Source organism: Channa argus, chromosome 14 (assembly GCF_033026475.1).
Source record: "Channa argus isolate prfri chromosome 14, Channa argus male v1.0, whole genome shotgun sequence".
Classification (NCBI taxonomy): domain Eukaryota; kingdom Metazoa; phylum Chordata; class Actinopteri; order Anabantiformes; family Channidae; genus Channa; species Channa argus.
The window spans coordinates 20,865,624-20,888,979 of NC_090210.1; the positions used below are offsets into that span (position 1 = coordinate 20,865,624).

Genomic DNA, 23,356 nt, shown 5'->3' on the forward strand with positions numbered 1-23,356 from the left:
TTTTTTTTAAACGGTAAACGCATGTAGCTCTTATGATATCAGGCTACCTACTGTACTACTGCTATTTCTTCAGATTCAAAACCTGTAAAAATTGTTGATGAGTGACCTTTAGAGGGTCCTGGAAGGATTTCCTTTTCACAATTCTGGACAGAGCCCGGCCAGCTGTTTGCATCAGAGATCATTTCCTGCAGGCCTAATGCTGATCACCTCCTATCAGTTACTGTATCACCAGTTTTACCACATGTGAATAGTTTGACATCAGCATGTAAAGAGTAGAAGTTCAAGTTAGTTCAAGTTCTAATTAGTTAGATGGCGAGTTTTCCACTCTTTGTGTCAGTCTTCTCAGCTACAGTCACAACATTTCTAAACATGTAAAACTGTTGCATTTGACTGGAACACTTTTAAGTTGACTGCCAACGGGCTCTGGCAGACAGCAATGAAAGGTGTCAAGTCATTTGAAAACTTTGATGAACTCGTCATAGATGCACTGCATTCATGTTTGAAGAACTGTGGATGTGGGCCCCTCCACCCCCCCAACGTCCTTTGTAAAGGAATCTGTCTATTGTAAAAATGAACAGGAGATTATAGCACGAAAAAAAACAACCACCTGACTGTTGTGAAAAATTTAGCTGAAAAATTGTGCTATGACCATTTAACATTAGCCACGATAAGCAACCAGTCACACCAGACCGAGTGTAGTCAACTAAATTGTGTTTAATCCTCATGAATTCAACTTTCTTTTGAGCAGGACTGTGTTTCTTTGTGTTAGCTTCCTCTTTCTCTAAGGTTTAAATTGAGCTCCTTGATGTCTGGCTTATAGCTAAAATATGACTTTTTCCCTATATCGGTTAAAATACAACACTTTAATTATTTGGTTTCAATCAAATACATATACCCAGCTCAACTGATAAGGACAGCAAACCACAAACCTTCAGTGGGATGAAACCCTCTACGATGGGCTCAGAAACACCAAAGTATTCACTCCATGAATAGAAGCATGTAGGAAGTGCCCAAATGTTACAGTAACTGGCGGGAAGACATTTGGTACTTTTCTGACACGAGATCATTTGCTGCATCTGTTGTGTGGGCACACAGATGAAGACCTGCCTTATGTTGGACCTTAAGTTAACTGCAGCTTTGCGCTGGCTGTGACGAGGGAGAAACATTAAAATGATAGTAGCAGTTCATCTTTGTGGTTCAGCAGTTAATCAAACCGTTTATAACAAGGTTTCTTTGCAGAGCAGACGCAGCGATTCAGCTTGTGTCCGGGAAAAACCAACACTCCGCTTCCTGCTTCTTACAAATCTCATTATTAAGTTTGGTCTAAAAGTCCTTGACAGCAGTGTTTTATGCTTGTTCTCCAAGGGGCCACATGTGTGTTGTGATGAGGGGGTTGGGGAAACACATTGACCAGGTGCAAGTACACACACAAGAAGCCTGGCGGAGGAATGAAGTAGTGGGGAGGGGGGAGATACTGGTGGGGGCTGTGTAGCTCGGGTTACTCTGTCAGGAGGGGAGCAGTATGGGAGGAAGCTGGGTGATGAGTGTGGAGGTGCCAGGCCCCAAAAAAAGACACCAGTGTCTTCCAAACGTGGGCTGTGTCGAGGCCCCCCGAGCACTGTCTTTAACCTTATAGCCTTCCGACGTCCGGACGTCCAGCATGGGCCGAGGGGTAAGTTCTCTTCATTTCTCAGAAAACGGTTCCTCAAACATCCCTGATTTCTCGTCGCACTCGAGCTCCCACTTCCCGTCCTAATTGAACGGATGGTTGTGACTCAGTTTCTGCATTGCTCCCGTAACGTACTGCATGGCGTGGACGTGCATCACGGCAAAACCTAGTTAGTCTACGGGGGTTTTTTTTTTTGTCTCTGACATCAGGATAATGTTTTTTGTTGGGTTTTTTTTAACAGCTCAACATCTCGGGATGATGGCTTTTTCTTCTCAATAAGTTTAGTTCCCAGCTTGCTGTTTATTTGTGTAATTACGTCATTTTGTTTTTATTCCCTCCATCAGGCCCATTCCATTTAGCTTTATGGGAGGACAGGCTGGTAATATTACTCACACACAGTGGGGGGAAATTGCTATGCCAGACACATTCCAGGCCCTCCACCGGCTCCGTGCTCCCCTCTTTGGCTCTTTTTGATTACTTTTTCACTGTGTCACTCGCTCTTATTCTCTCTGTATATCCATCCTTCACTGACATGCACACGTGCTGCAAAGAGAAGACTGACAGCAGCAGATGATTTCCATGATGCACCGCGCTTCCAACAGTTCATGACACACACACACACACACACACACACACACACACACACACACACACACACACGCGCACAGGCTCTCCCACTTGCACAAATGAGGAACTCACACTATGAGAGAAATATCAAATATTTTTCCCTCCGTATTCAGTGAATAGTTTGCCAATAGTTGCAGGAGATTGAAATGAACCAGTGTTCACGGAGTCCATTGTTCGCACACTGATGGTAGTAATACATGGCTATGAATGTAAATGGCTCCACACAATGCGACTACAAGCGTGTGACTGTTCACACTCATATCGTGTGGAGGTTTGGGTTGACAGGACCTGATTTTGTTTGGTGTAATCTTGTTTTTTTGTTTTTTCCCTCCAGTGTGGTGCAGAGAATGGGGGGAAGAGGAAAAGGAAGGAGAGGGACTTGGATGAGCTGAAGAAGGAGGTGTCCTTTGTAAGAAAACCAAGCTGTCACTGCTCCAACCTACACTCACTCTGCGCTGTGATTGATTCCATTGCTAGCTGCTCTCAAATGATCTCCAAATAGCATTACGCCAAAGATGCGAGGTTATTTAACAAGGCTATAAATGAAAACAGTGGCCCGTAAACAAAATGGCAATCCGACCTGCTTAGTGTAGTCAGTCGTAGACGAGTTCTGAGCCAGCCTGTCCTCTCCTATGTCTTCTCCCACCCACTGGCTGCTCTTCTTTGTACTCAGAAAGAAACTGATTAATTTGTGGGCCACCAGCAGCGTAGTGCAGGGTTGTTGTTTTTTTTTTTGTCTTGTGCAGATCTATTGCTCTTTGAGGTGCTGTCAGAGCCAAGCTAAGCAATGTCCATGAAAAGCGGGGTGAGATTTGCTGCTCCCATTATCTCATATTAAGCGGCTTCTGTCAATAACCATGTTGGCGTGCGACTCGTTAAAGGGGAGACTTCCTCGGATTCTGCTGTTGTTCACTACTGCTTCTTCAATTGATGGTGTCTTGGGTTTTAGCCCTGGAAATCCTTTAAACATCCGCGCAATGGCTTGTAAATACTTGATGTAGGGGCTGTATAAATGAAGCCCCTACCAAACTGTTTCCTGAACCCTGGGGCTTGTTGTTGATTGTGGCCAATTGACTGGGAGCGGGACACCTGCTGTTTTTTTTCTGATACTTCAGCACCCAAAGACTTTACGTACAGTTTACTGGGGTGGCTTTTGGCCAGTTATCCAATGGGAATAAATCAAAATACACGGCTGGGCAACAAAATAAACCCCAAAACACGATAACATAAAGTGCAGTATATCACTGAGATGGGGTTGGATTTTCTGTTGTTTTCAGCAAGGAGCCGCACAAACAAAACACGGTTTGCTCAGCTCTAGTTGCTCACTGCAGGGGGAGTGGACATTGTTCTCTGACCTACTGTAACGAGCGATGAATCACACTGTATATATCAAACCTGGGAATCCACGTCACATACGGACTATAAAGTGTTTTTGCAGTCTAATGCTTCGGTGCTTCGCCCTCATGATCTATTTGACCATTACTGTGGTCGCTAATTACACTACACCTCCCTACACAGCTGCACCCGCACTGCTGCAGGTCACACAATAGAACAGAGAATGTGTTGCTGCAGGATAATATGTCAAAAACAAATTCCCCTTAAAGAAACTTTACCTGAGAATTACATTTGCTCTGAATCTGTTTACTCTTTCAATCCCACCGAAGCACATTTTGTCTCTGCAGGATGACCATCAAATCGATTTAAAAGATCTGGAGAAACGCTATGGAGTAGACCACATAAGGGTAATGACAGACACACACACACACACACACACACACACACTTGTTTTTACATGCACACTTGCACACGAACACACCACAAAGAGTAGCTGGACTATCTGCTGTAGAGATCTAATCTCTGTTTGCACATACTGGAAAGCAACATCCAAACTGAGCCCGAGCTTTACTTTGGTCAAGTTAGAGCCACTGCAGCATCCCCAGCTCACCTTGAGTCTTCTTCATCTTTAATCCCTCAATCATACACAAACACAAACCCACACGCTTTGATGTAATAACTCCTACAATCCCATATGCAGCCTGGTACAAACACATCACAAAAGGCTTTACACCGTAACCGCATTTGTTTCCTAACCTAACTTTGACATTGCGGTTGAAGTTTAGATTACAGATTACTTATTTCTACGGTTAGCGCCAAGAAAAATAGGAGCTGGTGTGCGCAAGAAAATTGTAAGGCTTGAAATTTGTGCATTCCAACATAGTTAAGTGATAGCATTGCAGGTATTTACATACATTTTCTCTAAATCGGATGCTAAAACTTTTAGGGATAAAATCAGAGGAAATGGCCGTGCGACTTAGATGAGAAGAGTCACCCACTTTGTTATACTTGTAGTGTTAAATAGGCCAGGAAGGAATACTTGATGTTCTGCAACTCTAGCAGTAAAATTGCTTTTTAAGCTGTGGTGAAAATGAGGCCATGCTGTAGTAAAACAGATTCTCAGCACAGGCACAAAGATGTTTATTCCTAAAAAGAAAAATGTGCTCTCCCCCATAGGGCCTGAGTCAGGCCAGGGCTGCGGAGAATCTGGCCAGAGATGGTCAGAATGCGCTGACTCCTCCCCCCACCACCCCGGAGTGGGTCAAGTTCTGCCGCCAGCTGTTCGGCGGCTTCTCCATCCTGCTCTGGATCGGCGCCGTGCTTTGCTTTCTGGCCTACAGCATCCAGGTGGCCATGGAGGACGAGCCGCCCAATGACAACGTGAGAAGCTGCTTGTAAAACGTGCACCTTACGTAGCAATCGCAGGCACAAAGACAGATGCAGGAAGTCAACACGGGGACAAATACGTAGTAAAGTTTCTCCTTTATGCATCTACTTACTTTACTTATTAACAGATAGCTACACTGTTCCTGAATTAGTTGACTTGACTAGAAAACTGCCAGGAAACTCATTGTCTCAAACAGTGTAAGTTTTTCACAAGGTGAAATAGAACAACATGAATTGCATTAACATAGAAGCATCATTGGATGCAGACTTTCTGAAACATTCCTGAGTTTAGAATCAGTTTCTCATTCAACGCGGAAATGTGCCAATGCCCGTACAATAACAACAGCCTGCTGAACTCAACACTGACCTTTGTCGTGGTTTTTCAAAATTAGGAAAAACGATGGTTATTGTGAAAAACACATGTACTAAAAACATGAGAAAGAAAGATAAAGTTTTCTTTACAATTGGCTTTTTCAACTTATTAACTTATCACTTTTTAATGGGTCGGCTGAAGCTCAGTTGGTAAAGGCAGTCGTCCACGGACCGCAGGGTCAGTGGTTCGATCCCCGGTTCCGGCTATGGGCAAGACACTTTAAATACCAACAGCCCATTCCCATCCCTGTCGAGTGCCGGTCCAACCCCAGAAGCGTCAGGAAGGGCATCTGGCGTAAAAACTCTGCCAAATCAACATGCGGACAATGATCCACTGTGGCGACCCTGAACTGAAAGGATAAGCTGCCGATAAGCCAAATGGGTTTAATACAATGAGGAGATTTGTAGGCAAATTTACAAAACTCTATTTAATACTCGATGCATGTACCATATGCAACCCCAAATACATGCATGTCCAACTCAAACCAGATCTTAAACAACCTTCCCCGTTTTTAATATGACCTTTACTTCTCCTTTGTGTGGCAGCACAATTAGGGCAAATGAATCAACACAACACTAGAGCCAACATCCACTAAAGGAAATCAAGAAAAGGACACAGGGAAAGGTGGAAAACTTCACACATGTAAACACACTATGAATTGATCCTGTTTTGAGTTCACACCCCCGCTGTTCACCCCCCTTCAGAGGGTGTGACGTAAAAACAACGGCTGACACTGGCCTTGGTCCTGGTGTGAGCACAGATAAACACTCAGACCAACCGCTGAGCACAACGAGCCAAGCAGCCATCCAATCTGCACGTTATGGCTCCGAGTCATTATGCAATCATCATTCAGTGCTCTCCAAAGCCCATACAGCATTAAACCCCCTTGCATAATATACAGTAACATACAGACGATAGACACGCACATGCACATATGCAATAGCACTAATCTCCCTGTGATTTAATCTCCACAGTCAGTACCGGCTATGCACAGCTGAATGCTCTGATGAAGCAGTTATTCAAGATGGAAATCCCCCCTAGCAGGACTGAACAGGGCGACGTTGTCAGACTTTAGCTTAATTTTCATTATTCTGATGTGTTTATTGAAGTAAAAGATTGCATTTGAGCATCCCCAAGCTTTCGAAAGTGCTGCTATTTTAAAATTGACGTTTGCAATCTGGAAACGAAGGATTCATTCTTTAAAGGAGACTCCAGTGTGTCACCTGGCTGGACACAGATGTCGCGCTTATAATTCTGTGCAGATGGTGAACGAGAACAAGAGGCTCCTGAAGCGAGGAAGAGGCTGAGACTTAAATCCACACACACACGCACAAAAAAAAAGCAGGGAGCTGCAAGCCGAACACTGAATAGGAGGCAAATGTTGTAAACAGTGACAAGTGATTTGCTGCGGATACAGATGCGTTTCCTGGTTCAGAAGAGTTTGCACCCAAAAAAAAAAAAAAAAAGTCATTCAAGTGTAAAAGAGCAAAACATTCTGTCAAACAAACAAAAGCAGCTCCTTCCAAAAGTTTTCAGAATTTCGGAATTGTATTTTTCCAGGAGTCCGGGACGTACAGTACACCAGCTGGCAGATGCTTTTATCCAAAGTACCTCGCTGTCTTGTTGGCATGAGTGAAAGCTGAACTCACAACAGAGTTTTCGCTGTTATAGAGAAGAAAGATGTAAGAAACGCAGCAACACAGATGCTCTTTGCTTTCACGCAACCATAAACTCAGGCTTGTGTTGTGGCCTCCGAGATCACAGCCTCGGTTCTAGGTTCTCTAAGTTCGGGAGGCAGACGCTCACTTGGGCCATCGCTGAACGAACCCTCCAAAGATGGCAGGTAAAGGAAACGACAATTCCGTTCGAGGACGGTTGCTTCTCGTTAAATCTCCCACTAAGACCCGGAGCTTCCCCGGCTTTTCTTTTTAGCTCTTAACTTCTCTTGCACTGTGCGTTTAAGGGTTTGCTGTTTTAAAAGCAGTTTGAGGTTTGTAAAATCCCTGCTCCCTACGCTTATACCTGCCTTACCTAAATCATTCCCCCCCCCCCTCCCCCCCCTCCCCCCATCCTCGTTTCAGCTGTATCTAGGTGTGGTGCTGGCAGCCGTGGTGATCATCACCGGCTGTTTCTCCTACTTCCAAGAGGCCAAGAGCTCACGCATCATGGACTCCTTCAAGAAAATGGTGCCACAGGTAAATTGATGCATTTGATGTTTGCTGCAGTCTCACAGCTTTCTGGATCAATAAGCCGTCCCTCAAGTAGGGCTTACACACTCACTTAGGTTGAAACCCAAACAGCTTGCACAAAGCGGGAATAAATGTTTGAGCCAACTTCGGATTGTGAGTGTGTTTGCATGAAAACTCCCCTCGTGTTATCCACCCCTAGCACATCGATTGTCTAATTCTTTAATCTGTTTAGGCTTTTTATTCTCTTCTTGTCCCTCTTTTTTTCCCTACCTGTCTTTTTTCTCTCTTTCCCATACGTCTAAACCCTCTGGCTCCTCTTCCTCTGACTAAATCCTCTTTCTGTTCCACCACTTTCTCTCTCTCTCTCTCTCTCTCTTTCTTCCTCACACTCCCCCCCCCTCCCTCTTCATCTCGCTCTTGCTTTTTCTCCATGCCAGCAAGCGACTGTGATCAGGGAGGGGGAGAAGATGCAGATCAATGCTGAGCTTGTGGTGCTGGGAGACCTGGTGGAGATCAAAGGGGGAGACCGCATCCCAGCTGACCTTCGAGTGATCTCCTCCAACGGATGCAAGGTAGGAGGGGGTGCTGGGCTCAGCCCTGGGGAGCCTACAGGTCTCAGTGGGATTATAGTAGTTCAGCTGACTTTGGTTCTGCGGTTTTTACTTTTTCTTTCTTTCTTTCTTTCTTTCTTCATGTTCACCATCTTCATTTTTGCACTCATTGCCTTTAGCACAAGGTAAATTTGGGGTTAACGACAATGTCATTAGTTTTTACGGGTATTTGGTCAAAGTATTAATTGAAAATCGGGCCTCATGAAAAGCCTGGTCAGAATCACTAAAGTTGTTTCACGCCATCCCGAGGGGGCGTGAGTGTTTGCGGCTTAATATCGTGACAATTAAGCAAATTGATGTCTAGACATTGCACTGAAACTTGCAAGTGTTACGACAGGAAGCGATACAGAAATCTGTGGGCACGTAAATGTCTGTTTTGTGCTGACGCTTGGAGATGTGATAACTTACATGATAGTTGAAAGCAAATACCTGTTGGCTCTGCTCTGTGAAACCACAGGGGACAGTTACAGTCACGGACACTTGCAGACTGTTTTGTTGGATTGTTGTGGCCTACAGTGCCTGATTCAGGTGGGGGGGGGGGTTTGCTATGGAATTGTGGCCTCACATGCAAAGACTCAGCTGTCAGTCACCTGATCAGTCTCACATGCCAACACGACACTACAAACAATATTTTAGCCAGACACACGCATTATAAATAGAGTATATTAGCTTACAATGTCCAATTAAAGGCCCATCATACTTTCCATGTCCACACCCGTGTCTGTGTCCATGATGTAAATTTCTTCACATACAGTCTCCCTGTGGACGACCGTATACCCAAAGATTTGTGTCCACAGCCCGAGTGCACCATGTGTACAGGTGCCAGAAACATAAACCAGCTGCTTATTTCATACACCAACAGTATACAGCGTTTCCTTCGATGTCCTTGACACTGTTCCTGTAAATCATTCACACATTCTCTGTCATTTCTTTCACCAAATGAGCTCTTCTTCTTCTTCTTCCCGTTGCCCCCGCCCAGACTTTCCATCATGTTTTGAGCACGTGTGGAAGGTGTCTGTATCCCCAAATGTGATTGAAAGTGGAACGATCCAAACTCACGGGGGACATTTTTGATTTACTGTATCACCAATGTTTGTTCCTTCTTTGTAGCATTGCTGTAGGGTGAACATGTCTCCAGCATGTCATGTTTCGAGTTGATCCTGCTGGGTTTTGAAGCAGTGTAGGAGGATCATAGGTTGATTGGTGGTGTCCATATCCTCACCTATGGGCAAAACATGATTTTCACATGACAGGAGTGTTACATCACTGCACTGCCCGCTGATATGTGCTGCGTCTTTCATTTCCACCCTGTCAGTTTCACCTGCTCCTTCTCTCCTGTTTCTGTCGATCGGACCTGCTGGATAACGCCAGTAACCCCCTTTTCTGTCTCCCTCTCTCTGTGTGCGTGAAGGTGGACAACTCGTCTCTGACGGGAGAATCGGAGCCTCAGAGTCGCACCCCTGCGTTCACACACGACAATCCTCTGGAGACCAGGAACATCTGTTTCTTTTCCACCAACTGTGTCGAGGGTCAGTAGGCCACATCTGGCCAAGATTGTCTCTAAACGTCCTGTTGAAAGCCATATGGAGAGCAACGTTTTTTTTTTGTTTTTTTTTCATTTTACCACCCGACCAGGAGTGTGTTTCAGTGTGCAATTCAACAGACCTTTCATCTCTCTGTCCTCGAGTACGGCATGTGGTTAAATTTGAATTTTAATAGACGAAGCCGGGAAGTGTTTGCCCATTTGTGATGAAATTCTGATAAAGAGTTAAAAAAGATTTCTGAGCATTTCCGGGCATCACGTGTTGCATCCTACCTTTACCAAATTCTCATTAATATGCAATTTTGATATAAATCATTCAATATCCCATTATGCTGTGCATACTGTGAATAAGAGCTTCAGTATGTAGCCATGACTCTGGAAAATCCACAGATCTTGGTCTGCGGAGCTTCCATTAAAACATTTAAATTCCGTGTAAACATGAATTGTCCCTGTAAAAGGCCGCTGGGAGAGAAGTCTGTGAATGACTTTATTTGTGTTTTTAAGAGATTCGCGTTAATTCCTCACTCAGCTCAGTCCACCTGAGCATCGATCGCCACCTCAACACCTGTAATTCACCACCATCCATCACATCCCCGTCATCCTCCCTTTCAGTTTACAACAAACAGCACTCAGCCTGGTGTCCTCCACCGCGTTTACAGTCATTTGTCTCTGCATCCACAGTGTGCTGGTCTGATTTGTACTCACACGAGTAGCTCTTTATTAAGGAAGCCGATATCAAACTCAACCACCTTGTTTAACCTTTGCTTTGACACTTTGACATTGCAATATTCAGGGTTGATTGATGTATTCTGAGAGCATTTGTTATCATGGATGGATTATAAGAAAATAATTGTTACAGACAGGGTTGTGGTGAGTCTGTAGTTGTACGTTTTGTGAGTTCATTTTGGTTATTTGATGTCTGTTTTAAGTAATTTAATATCTATTTTTGGATGTTTGTTTCTGTTTTTGGGTCATTTTTATGCCTCCAGATCAGCAACAGCTGTAGCCTGCAAGCATTTGGTTTTTCAGGTTTTCCATCAATTCGTCTCATTCTTGTAAATTAAATATCACAAAAATGCTGTGATGGAATTTCTTTAAATTTGCCACAAATATACACTTGAACTGAAGGATTGCGCTGATTAGATTTTGATAGTCAAAGGTCAGTGTAACCTCACAACTATTCCAATGTCTTCAATACCACTCTTGGGTGGTGTTGTGACTATCTATTACTGTCTATTTTAGGTATTTCGTGTCTATTTATGGATATTCTGTTGCTGTTTTTGGTCATTTTTCAATTTCTTTATTACGTACTTTATGTGTCTCGTCATTTTTAGTTTAATTGAACGTCATTTAGCACTTCCTTTGGGCATTTTTCATTAATTTAGTGGTTGTTGTACTGCTATATCTGGTCATTTTATGTCATTTAACTGAGCTCTTTTATGAAATATGAACAGTAACTTCAGAGGCTCTGGCACATGGGCCCCCCGACCTTTGGCCCAAGCCCTTATGCCCCGTTCAGTAATTCATCAATGCTAGTTGCTCTTCGATATACTTTTCAAACCGTATATTACACCGATGCTTTGTCCAGAGAGGCTAACAGTGAATCGGGTTTCTCCCTCTCAGGTACAGCCCATGGCGTTGTGATAGCCACTGGTGACCGAACAGTAATGGGTCGAATCGCCACTCTTGCATCTGAGCTGGAGGTCCGCCGGACGCCCATCAACATCGAGATTGAACACTTCATCCACATCATCACTGGGGTGGCTGTCTTCTTAGGTATTAGCTTCTTCATCCTGTCAATCATCCTGGGCTATACCTGGCTGGAGGCCGTCATCTTCCTCATTGGTATCATTGTGGCTAATGTACCTGAGGGACTGCTGGCAACTGTCACTGTGAGTAGTGTGTGTGGGTGTTATTCTGTTTTATTATGAGCAAGGCTGTTGAGTGAATTCTCTTCTGTTTCACACAAAAAAAATATATCTTTTTTTTTTTTTTTTTTTTAAAGCAGATCGGTTTTTACAGTCCAACAGGATTTTATGTCTCTGCACACCCACTTCTTGGTTTTGCTGCAAGAGAACATTTACCCTACAGTTTAGAATAAACAAGTTCCCCTCGTAGCAAGGACAGGTCAGAACATGGATCTGGGAACAGAAAGTGACCAGCATTACATAAAATGTGGAAATCAACAAACTGTGTGCTCTACACAAACATACAAATGCTAAAACAGCGTTTGTGTGGTAAATGGGCCTCGTATAACCAGCCAATTATGAGTTGCATAAAGTAGGTGATTATTAGTGAGTGATGTGGTCTTATTTGTTTTTGTGTTGGCTGATAATGGTTTTTTGGCCATCTGGGGAACAGGAGCATGGCCGACCGTGGACTTGTTGTCCCCGAGCTTCCGTGGATTTCCTCCAGTCCAAAGAAACGCGTGTTAGGTTAACTGGTGACTCTAAATTGCCTGTTGGGGTGAATGTGAATAGTTGATATATTAACATCTTTAAAGTTATGGTTAATATGCTGGATGACAGTTTGCTGGCCACACTCAGTGGTTATTTTCCTTTTTGCTCCGTTTTGTTCTACACCCGCTCCTCCTTTTGGGTACCAGATAATTCACCTTTACTTTTTAAAATCTGTCTAACTCACCAACTTTGTCTGTTGTTTGGTGCTGGCAGTCAGTGGACCATTGAGCTTATGCTGCAAACAGCTGCCTGTAGCTGCTGGAGTTTAAAGGCTGGATGATCAAAAAAAAAAAAAGGGGGGGGAATTCAAGAGGCTCAAACACTATGCAGAACAGCAGAGAATGCAGAGTTGGGTGTTAATTCTCCACGGGTTTTCTTCTTGAGCAGCTGCTTTCATATTACGCATAACTATATGATCTATTGTTGACATAAAAATATTGATTAGTGCAGCTTTGAACATGCCAGCTCCTGATTTTTTGCCTGCTGGCTCACTATCATGGCTTCCTGGAACACCCCGCATGGAACAGAGCCATTCTCAATGTTATTAGTTACACCTGTGCATTTTCTCGCTCTAATTCACCCTCGGTGAATGCTAGCTGTAGTTTTAATGATGCCACAGAGCTCGCCAAAGCAGGTGATTTATTACTGGATGTTGGAATTAACCAAATATTGAAGTGCATCTCAATTTTTCTGCAACAATAACCAAAGTGTAGGCTGAGGTGGATGCCAGCTGGCATTTGAAATGCCATCAGTCGACATTTCACTGGTCACAGAAACTAAATTAACTTCCAGTGACTTCTTTAGTTGTGTATGGGAATGTTGAAATGCGCTGCATTTGTTGCTATGTGAGTAAAGTGGTCAGCTTAGGATTAATTTGTGTTGATGTGCGTTTTTTGCAACATATGGAAAATGTGTAGTCATCCTATTTCATGTTCCTGTGCACCTGCTGTCAACCTGACACACACACACACACACACACACACATTCTCTGTGAGACACCTGGACTGTGGAACGTTTCACACGCACAAACAGTTAAACACGTTGATGAGGACACATGCTCGACTAACAATCATCCATCCTCTCCTCCTCCTATTCGCTCCCTCCCTCGGGCCTCACTCTTTCCCTCCCTTCTCACCCTTCTCACCCCTTGCCATCCTCCCAGGTGTGTCTGACTCTCACTGCCAAGCGAATGGCGAAGAAGAACTGTCTGGTGAAGAACCTGGAGGCCGTAGAGACTCTCGGCTCCACCTCCACCATCTGCTCCGACAAGACGGGCACGCTGACCCAGAACCGCATGACCGTGGCCCACATGTGGTTCGACAACCAGATCCACGAGGCAGACACCACCGAGGACCAGAGCGGTGAGAGAGAGAGATGAAAAAAGAGAGGAATGAGGTAGATGGAGAGGCTGAGAGTTATGAAGAGGAGATAGTGTGTGGGAATACTAGCTGTCAAAATTCATCCATCCAATGTTAACACTGCCAACCAACATTGCTGTTCACGCTACTGCTTGGATTAATTGAGCAGCAGTAGGCGGCACAACCCTCAGCTACAAACATATCTTTTCCCAGAATTCCTGCAGCAGAACCAATTGGATTCCTGTCTCCCACCAGACAGCAAACAGTCGAGCCAGATTTCTAGGTAACTTTAAGCAATAAGCCAATAAGGTTCGGAAAGAATAAAACGAAAGAAAAATGGGAGTCAGGCAGCAAATTCTGCAATCATACAATGAATAGCCAGCAGTGCTGACAAAGGCCGTGTTGCTGAAACAGTGCGAGCGCAGAAGAAATAACACGGCGAATTCATTTTTCAGGAGGACGGGCGGCTGTTTTTTTTGCAGCCGTTGCAGGTTTTTGCACCTCTTGCGGCACACTTTGTCAAGTTCAACATCTCCGGCCATAGTTTACCACTGGGTGCTGCATGTTGCACGGCACTATCATATTCTGTTTTCACAATAACAGTGACACCCTGGTGACCGGCCTAGAGAGTCGAGACCAGAATGAAAAATAAATGCAGGTGGCGGCTGAAGAGTGAAGGTCATTTGCAGTTCGACAGGGTGGGGAGGGATGAAATTTTGATACGGGAAATTTCCAAGCGGCTTTTATTTTTTGAGACGTTCTTATAAAAAATGAACGGCATTTTCCCGGCTGGGGAATTGAAAAATCACTTTTGTCAAGGAAAAAGTGATTGCTCAACTTAACTGACCCTGATTCTGTTATTTAGCTACAATATCCACAGCTACTCCTTGAAGTGAGAGTTAAGTCAGAACCATAAATACTGCATGAGCCCTACTTTACAAAAAAAGGTCTAACACAGCTCCCACTGCTATTCTCTCAGGTTTAGGATTTGACAAGAGCTCTGCTACTTGGGCTGCTCTCTCTCGTGTGGCCGGCCTGTGCAACAGAGCTGTATTCAGAGCCGGACAGGAGCTCCTTCCCATCCAGATGGTATAAACCTCCACCAAACACTGACACTATCAACTGCAGCTTTCTAAACCTTTGCACCGATGCTCGAGTCTCATGAATTATCTCCCCTCTTCTACGGGGATTGAGTTTAATCCAAGGACAATGTGTGCAAGCCTTTCTAGATTCAAATCGAATAATGCATGCACATTATTCATAAATGCATGATACATGGCTTTGCTTACGTGGTTTGCCAGTAGCGTGAAGCTAACAACATCAGGAGAGTGCCAGGTGTGCTGTCACTCACACACAAGCAGTGGTTAAAGAAGCAGTCACATCGTTGAATTACTGTGAGTGAAGACAGCAGTACAATCATGTGTTCCATTGCAAGTAAAACGTATACTCAAAAGTGTACCACTAGGATATGCAGGGCGTTCATAACAGCATTGAAAACCTGTTATTAATTACACTGCGAGTAGAGTTTTTGTATCCACAGCCACATATCACTCCTATCGGAAAGCACACGAGAGCGACACATCTTTACACTTGACATATTTCTCCACTGCAGTGAGCGCGGCTGGAATAGCACAGCTTCCTGAAGGTTAAAGCCGTTGTTGGTTCTGCTCTATTTATGGCCTGTTTGACAGTGTTAAGAATGTCAGCCGAAGCCTTTAAGATTCTATAGAGCGATATGGAGAAAGCACATAAGCGTTAGCGGCTGAATGTACTCACCCACAAAGTAGGAAGACTGTAAAATTCAAACAGATCCTCATACAGTACAGTAGAGTGAGGATTTGGCTGTAGTCAGAGTGGACCCAATTTCAGCAACTATAATACTTGGCATAATGATAAAAGCATGTGCTAAAAACTACAGCATGGAAATTATTCTGAATACTTTTATTTTATAGAACTATGCTCCAAAACATCCTCCTGTGCAGCACTGCCAGCAGTGAAGAGATACGGGTTTTTACGTGAGGCTCATTTTCAGGTACCTCTCCTTGATTAGTAAGTGCGAGAAGGAGTTGGAGTCCCGCCAGGATTCTGACCGGCGTCGCCATCATGCTGCTGCCATAGCGATAGCACCTTTGCTTCATCTCCATCAAAGTATTGGATACATTTCGTAGCTTTCAGGATTTTCATTTGAAGTTACTGTGTAGCGTACTTCTGCTTTACTACGTTTACAGAGGGAAATACTGTACTTTAGTCAAGTAGTATACTGTTGTTCCAGTCTGGCCGCGTCACACCTGCACTTTTAACTTCTTCACATTTATATAACAGCCATTAATTACGTTTCGTGTTTTTCAATTTTCCCAGTATCAGTTAAAAATAACACCCATTGTTATGGTTAAAACTAATAATTATTGCCACCTCATCCAGTTACAACATAAAATTCTGCTAAAATCTATAATAATGCCCTCCGCCGGCACTTTATTACATACGCCCACCTGAATCTAATGCAGTCTAACACAACGGAGCGGCAGTAAATTCGCCCTTCATGAAGGTGATGAGGTTCACCTTTTGTTGAAATTGTTTTAGAGTGGTGTTGATTCAACTATATGATCATTTTCAAGGAGGCAGTTTGTGCCGCGGCTGCTGCTGCCGCTGCCGCTGCTGTTGAACTGTAATAAATTACGGAGAGAAGTGTTATTTAGTCTAGCCCCACTTATATCCTGGGGTGGACAAAATAACGGAAACAGCACCACAACGTGAATCTTCGAGTCAACGCAGGTTCCCCCGAAAGCTCAACACTGTCACCTTTGTGGAGAAATTATCAGAGGACATAATTTCAATTACAATGTTGCCCAAGGGCAGTTTGATACGTAGCCCGGGACCGTGGATTGAACCAGTGACCCTGTGATCCGTGGACCAATTGAGCTACAGCCATATTGCAAAATAGACAGAGACAAATTAAATTAAATGTGACTGATGATACATCTTTACTTTCACTTGGGTAAAATTTTAAATCGAGTATTTGCACCACACTGCGGCGTTTCTACTTTTACTTAAGCAAAGCTGAACAACTTCAGTCCTTGTGTAAATCTATTTTGTATTATTTTATGTGGCGAGCCGATCCTCACCCACGTGTCACCCACCAGGGAAAAAAAAAAAAAACAAGCGATAAAAATAATTTGTCAATAGCACTTGACCCAGGTGCAGTGAACAGACACCCGCTCACACGCTCAGCCTCTGTCTCACACATAAACACACAAAGAGAATCTCGAGAATCCAATGCACCCCTGGAAATAACTCCCCCACACTGGTATACAAACACACACACTGCTGGGTAGGTAAGTCAATAATATCCCAGCGTTCTACAGACCGCTATCCTCCAACCTGTGCTATGCTGACCTGAAGAAATTCTCTGTGCGCCTCGCAGTGACAGGGATTACTGCTCTCCGGCTCTAGTGGGAGCGGACCCTGCCACTGCAGCCTCTCTGCCCCTCGAGGTGCCCAGGGCTCCTCTCTGCATTAAGCTGTGTCTCCTGACGGCACTCAGACACAGCAGTCAAGGACCAGGTTGCACTACCATTAAAAGAACAAGTCCCCATGTAGACCTGGGGATAAAAAAAAAACCAAAAAAATAAAAAGAAAACAGAGAAATGGAATTTCCTTGATTTATTTATTCATTCATGAAAAGGCACAAACAAGGACAAATCTTGCAGAGTGCATGTCCTTGTTTTGTGTCTGTTCATGAATGAATAAATAGGAACAAAGAGAAATTGCTCGCCTAGGTTCGGCTCACGTCGGCAGACTGGGCGTCAGGTCAATCATTTGAGCACGGATTGTAATAAATTGCCGGCAAAAGTGGGATAAATTGCAGTGATCATCGTGGAAATTTTCATTCCAGGGGTTTTTTTTTTTTTCAGTTATCAGTTATTTGCTGCTAAATGATTCAAGTACCACAACTTTGTCACACAAGTTGAAACCAATGAACCTGCAACAAAAAACACACAGCAATATGCATCCAAACAGGATAATCACATTCTGAGACTTATGGAATATCTAATATCTAATATGTGTAAATATTGCCAATATGCTCAAATTCATCGACCTCCTACAAATTAAAATGCATAAATGACCTATACAGACACTGAAAAAAAACCCCAGAGATGTTATGTATATGTTGCACCACTTTAAACATAGATGGACCCAGCAAGTTTTAATTCCTTCAAGCATTAATCTTGTTAGCCTAGCACTCACTTTGCAATCGATTACTGCTAATAGGCAATAACATAATGTGTTTTTCCAATACTATTTATTTGCAACACGGTATTAACTCTTTATATCCATGACCTTTAACATCAAAAATAAATAAATGCCCTCAAGAAGTCTTGCAATGGCCAAAATAAATAAATAAATAAATAAAATCAGCTATGGCGAAAGGGAGCTGATTGAATCAAACTATGCTTCTTTTCCCAAACTGCGGGAGAAAACTAGGTTTGGCACTTTCATTACTTTTACATTAAAGTCTTACATAACTTTAAAGACAATGTTGTGGGCAGATTACACACTTTGTCGATGATCCTCAGCTGCTTGCATCATTAAAGAGTAAAGAAAGTCATATCAGGTGCTACTTTAACCTATTAAATAATACACACAGCCCCAATGTTCCCGCCCACAGCACTGTGACATAGAGACAGGCAGGGAGACTCTTTTTTTTTTTATGTTGTATGTATATGTGAGTGACTGTGCAAACGTGCATCCGTGTGTGTTTTCCCAGAGGGAAATCACGGGGGACGCGTCGGAGTCGGCTCTGCTGAAATGCATCGAGGTTTGCTCTGGCAGCGTTTGCGATCTGAGAGCCAGAAACCCCACAGTGGCAGAGATTCCCTTCAACTCCACCAACAAGTACCAGGTAGGGGGTGAATGATCGAATGTAGAATCACAACACGTTTACCTTCTTAATTCGTTCTCTTCAAGTTCTGATTATTTTTTCACCTTAGGTACAGTTATTACACGGTGTTTTATATTTAACATGCTCCTTTTTTACTCATAATTTCATGTATTTATCAATTTTCTCATTTTCTCATTTTTCCTATTCTCTGAGTGGTTGAAAAGAGACATTTACAATACTGCAAAGACAGTCATACATATTCATGTTTAACCTTTCTCTCTCTGGTTAGGGCAGCCTGAACATGCTTGCTTTTTTACAACAACACCCTGGTTTACATTCCCACGGTTGCACACACTCGCTGCCCAACAAGCCACAAACACACTGTTACTGTGTTGCAGTGTTTAATGCTCTATGTGTCTGTCAAGCTGTTTTTACATTTGTTTCAATGCACAGAAAAGTTTGGAGTGAACAATTGACAAATTAGAAATATGAAAGACCTTAACTAAAAGAAAACTTGGTGCTCGGCGTTACATATTTGATGACTTTTTTCACAGACAGGTTTATTGTTGAAAGTATTGGATACATTTCTCCTGATAACACCCAGTACATCAGAAATCCTCTGAGGGGTCTCAAAATCAGCTGCACGCTTTGTTACATCCCGAGCGAGCGACAAAACGAGCCAAAAATGAAATGTTAATATCGAAGTGTAAAAGAGTTAAAGCAGGGCCGGTGTGTTCGCCCGCTCTCCCTCGGCCCGTTTGGACATTTGGACCAGCGTATGAATAACACAGCAGCGGTGTTGAAGCAAACGGAGGACATCCTTCATGCATTGTGTGAACCTTTTCTTCTAACTTAAAATAGGAATGTCTGTGTTGAGGAGGGGGAAGCGACTTTGCTCTGATTTTCTGAGCTTAGATATGCTGTGACTCAGATACAAGTCACCTGAGGGAGTGTGTGCGTGTATTTATGTGAGGCAAAGGGGGAAGGAGTGAGAGCCTGAATGGATGCACCTATAACACAGGGTTTGAGTAAGACTTACAATGAGCACTCAGTCAATTCAGCTTCTGACTCTTCAAAACGGTGTACTTGCCCTGAATGAGAAATGCATCGTGCATCTCGGTCTTGAGCCATTGTACTTACCAGAACATAATAGTTTGGGACCAGCAAGAAACAACACTCAATAAGCTGCACGCTGCAACTTTTCTCCAAATAAATCCTGTCATGGTATGTCCTCACCACTCTTTCCTGTCGTCCTCCTCCTCCTTCTCCTCCTCCTCTCTCTCAGCTCTCCATCCATGAAGCGGAGGACAATCCCTCCGGTCACATTCTGGTCATGAAGGGAGCGCCAGAGAGAATTTTGGACAGGTTGGTCAATCAATAATAGATGGATTTTATGTCTCACAAGTAACACAGCACAAAATTCTCACCCGTTTTTTCATTCAAATTTCTTTCCAGGACTTTAGTGAAGGAAAACACTTTTGTTGGCAGCTATTCATTTTTTTCTTATTGTTAGTAAAGCCCATGAAAACGCTAAATGGACTAGTAAAAAACAATTAAAAACACATCAGTGAGCCACTGACTGACATGATCCTTAATCACTATCAACGCACACACACACACACACACACACACACAGTGGCTTATTCGACTCAATCCCACATACACCGCTGTCCAGCTGGAGAAAACCTACTACAACCATGTTTATTATTCACCGACATGGTTCCATGTTGTTTTGGAAAAAAAAATCACTTTTTCATTAATGAAATAATAATTTAGCTAATTAGTGGCAGAGTAGTGTTTTGTATGTCAGCATAATTGTGCCCAAATGAGTCTTTGCTCCTACTCGCCGACATCTAGTCTGGCCTCCGGTCAGCCCAAATACTCATTTGTTGACTCCATGTGTCCTTTAAATTTAGCCCTGACCCCTTTCATCCATCACCCTTTATAGACCAATGTAGGCTTGTGTGCGGGGCGTAGTTCACATGCATGTTCTTAATCGTGTAGTAAAAGCACACATATGCAAGCGCGCGCTCACACACACATTCACGTGTCCTCCGAGGTATTTCTTTCTTAAAATGTAGCACTCCTCTTCCTCTTTGTCCTACTCGTCCTCCTCTGCAGTAGTTCTCGCACCTCTTAAAGCCAGTTCATAGTCTGATGGATCCGTACCCACACTACGGGTGCACATGTTTCTATACTATTCGTACTACAATTGGCGATGCAGACATGAACACAGCCCACGTGTGCACACATGGCACCTGTGGAGAGTAGCCACAGAGAGAAGATGCACTTTGCTTGTTGTATTTGACTGAACAACAAGAAAAAAGTAAAAGTAACCACTTCAATGAAATAACCACTTTATACCTACATCATATCTGACACAGTTGGTGCACGAGGGCTGCAGACAATCGTTTTGCCTTCACCCGATCACCTATAGATGGACTGGGGAGGTGTCCAGTATTGGCCTCCATTGTTGTCCAGACAGCAAATGTTTACCTGTGGCCTGTTTATAGTGCTCAAGCTCTAATTTGTCAGTGAACCCATCATCAAAAGGGGTTTTCACGTATCTGAGTGGAAAGACACCTGGCTTTGTAGGAATGTAGAGGCCACTGTTTGCAAAGAAAGTGTGTTGCAGAATCCAAATAGTGGAGTGAACCCTGATAAAACTGTCATAAATGTTTTACAGGTGCAGCACCATAATGATCTGTGGGGAAGAGTATCCGCTTGATGAAGACTGGAAAGAGGCCTTCCAGAATGCCTACCTGGAGCTGGGGGGACTGGGAGAGAGAGTGCTTGGTATGTTTGGGTATGCGGAAGGGCAGAAGTAGTTGGAAGTATTTTATACTCTTAAATAGCTATTATGAATAAATGTTCCCAAGAAAGTGAATCTTTGTTTCCAAAGAAAAAAATACTTTAATTCCCGTTGTTACAAATTCTGTAGTGCTGTATGGATTACTGGGTTAGAATGGAATAATAATTTAATTCAGTTCAATCTCTCAAATGAACTCTAATATAATTTGTATATGAAATAAGTTTCTCTTGTAAAAATGCAGAAGACGCATCATGAACTGAAGTTCAACTTTCAGAATCTGTAAAGTGCTCAGCATCCCAACTCTGTAAATGTCATCATTTTGACAACTAACAGGGGGGGGAGGGTGGGGGGAGTTACCTGGCATCTTTTAAAAAGTGCCATGGGTAATAATTATGTGCTATCATCATTTTGTCAGAGTACGTGTCACTTTTTCAAACTGTGAAATGTGAAATAGTGCCATTTCTTTTTTTTTCTCTTTTTTTTTTTTTTTTTTTGAAATCGTAAATTATTAAATCTTAGTTATGCCTTGGGTGATGATGATGTGTTGGGTGTTTCATGACAAAGAAAGGTTTTTCCACTTTTAGACTCTGTCTGTTTTTTTTGTGTTTTTTCATCTGAAGCATTCTATTTTGCTTTGCTCTGTAGGGATTCGGCAGATACATATTTCAAAAGGCTGTAGATCATGAATTAATAAAAATGGCTGATTCAATTTGTATTTCAGACCTGCAACCTCCAAATCTACATCTAAAATTAAAAATGATTTGTATGAACGCTGTAAGGTAGAGGATCACTGCAGCCAGAGGACAATGTGTTTTCTGCACAAATTTTAGTCCTCTTACATCTCTTTGTAGTGCTAAATAGCAGCAGACTGCAGTGCCTCCTTATTGTTTATTGGATGTTTTGGACTTCCTGAGGGTCAGAGATATTGTCAGTTGATGTCAAAGCAACAAAACAACAAGCACCTTCAATTGTTGCCACATACTTGGAGATGTCATTTGAGTCGGTTTCGAACGATCACCTCGCTGATCCTCCGTCTCTGTTGCAGGATTCTGCCACCTGAATCTGTCTTCGTACCAGTTCCCTCGAGGGTTCACCTTCGACTGCGACAACATGAACTTCCCCGTTGAGCAGCTCTGCTTCCTGGGTCTCATCTCCATGATTGATCCACCGCGCGCCGCTGTGCCCGACGCAGTGGGTAAATGCCGCTCTGCTGGTATCAAGGTAATTGGTTCCACAGGTTCAAGCTTCATTGTAGTTCCTGAAAAGCCTTTTTTTTTTCCCCCGGGGCCTCATTTACTGGGCTCTTTAGAGAAGGGATTTGCATGTCAAATTCCTTTTCAAATCACATAATGGAGTCCTAATGGCAACCAATCACTCCAAGGGGCTCCAATAGGTGATAATCAGTGATAAATAAGAAGAAACTGCTGATAAAAGTCTAAATATTAAGGAGAGTGGATGCTCATCACTCTCAGGTATAACTGTTTAATCCTACGACTGAGTGACAAATAAATAAATGTAAATTATGAGGGAAAATTTTATAAAAAATGTAGTAAATTGAAGGTTCCGTAGATTTATAACAAACTTTCCTCACGTGCCAATCAACTGCAAATACACACACAGCAGAGGTTTTGTGGGAAAAGTAATAAGCCAGGCCGCAGGAAAGTTCAACAATTTCCAGCAGAGATTAAAAAACAAATAAAAAATGGATAATGAGCTGTATGCGTCGTTTTAATTTCAGGGGAACTGCTACAAATATGGGGAAACGATTTAGCACATTTAATTTTAGATACTTTCCTTATCATTTAGTTCTCTGCTTTTGAAAATGAATTTATGAAAGATACAGTGTAATTGGCTTAAAAAAACCGAGTGAAGAACACGACTGTGGAGTTTATGCTCAAAAAGGCAAATAAACTGATGACATATCTGATAAGACGCCAAAATCTCAATGTTTTATCGCCATATATCAGTGCTCTTTTTTACTCGGGCATTATGAGTAGATTAGACTGAGCCTGTTTGACCTGATGGAGATCCAGAGGGATGGTGAAGTAGTTTATAAAAATTCATTCTTAGATTGGATTGCTGGCAGCTGTTACACTTGAAATTTATTTATTATAA

The 23,356-nt window shown here is 43.0% G+C and overlaps 1 protein-coding gene across 2 annotated transcripts in view; it reads left to right on the plus strand.

The window, feature by feature from the left end:
- Positions 1-1,520: 1,520 nt before the first annotated feature.
- The window catches only part of atp1a2a (ATPase Na+/K+ transporting subunit alpha 2a), a 34,101-nt gene continuing 12,265 nt past the window's right edge, over positions 1,521-23,356 (plus strand). For both annotated transcript variants that reach the window (XM_067529417.1, XM_067529419.1), the window contains exons 1-14: positions 1,521-1,672; positions 2,631-2,705; positions 3,979-4,038; positions 4,808-5,011; positions 7,472-7,585; positions 8,017-8,151; positions 9,602-9,719; positions 11,357-11,625; positions 13,355-13,553; positions 14,530-14,639; positions 18,316-18,450; positions 19,715-19,794; positions 21,116-21,225; positions 22,287-22,462. In XM_067529417.1, coding sequence (XP_067385518.1) covers positions 1,661-1,672; positions 2,631-2,705; positions 3,979-4,038; positions 4,808-5,011; positions 7,472-7,585; positions 8,017-8,151; positions 9,602-9,719; positions 11,357-11,625; positions 13,355-13,553; positions 14,530-14,639; positions 18,316-18,450; positions 19,715-19,794; positions 21,116-21,225; positions 22,287-22,462 — 1,797 coding nt within the window. In that variant the 5' untranslated portion in view covers positions 1,521-1,660. The remainder of the gene's footprint in view (positions 1,673-2,630; positions 2,706-3,978; positions 4,039-4,807; positions 5,012-7,471; positions 7,586-8,016; positions 8,152-9,601; positions 9,720-11,356; positions 11,626-13,354; positions 13,554-14,529; positions 14,640-18,315; positions 18,451-19,714; positions 19,795-21,115; positions 21,226-22,286; positions 22,463-23,356) is intronic.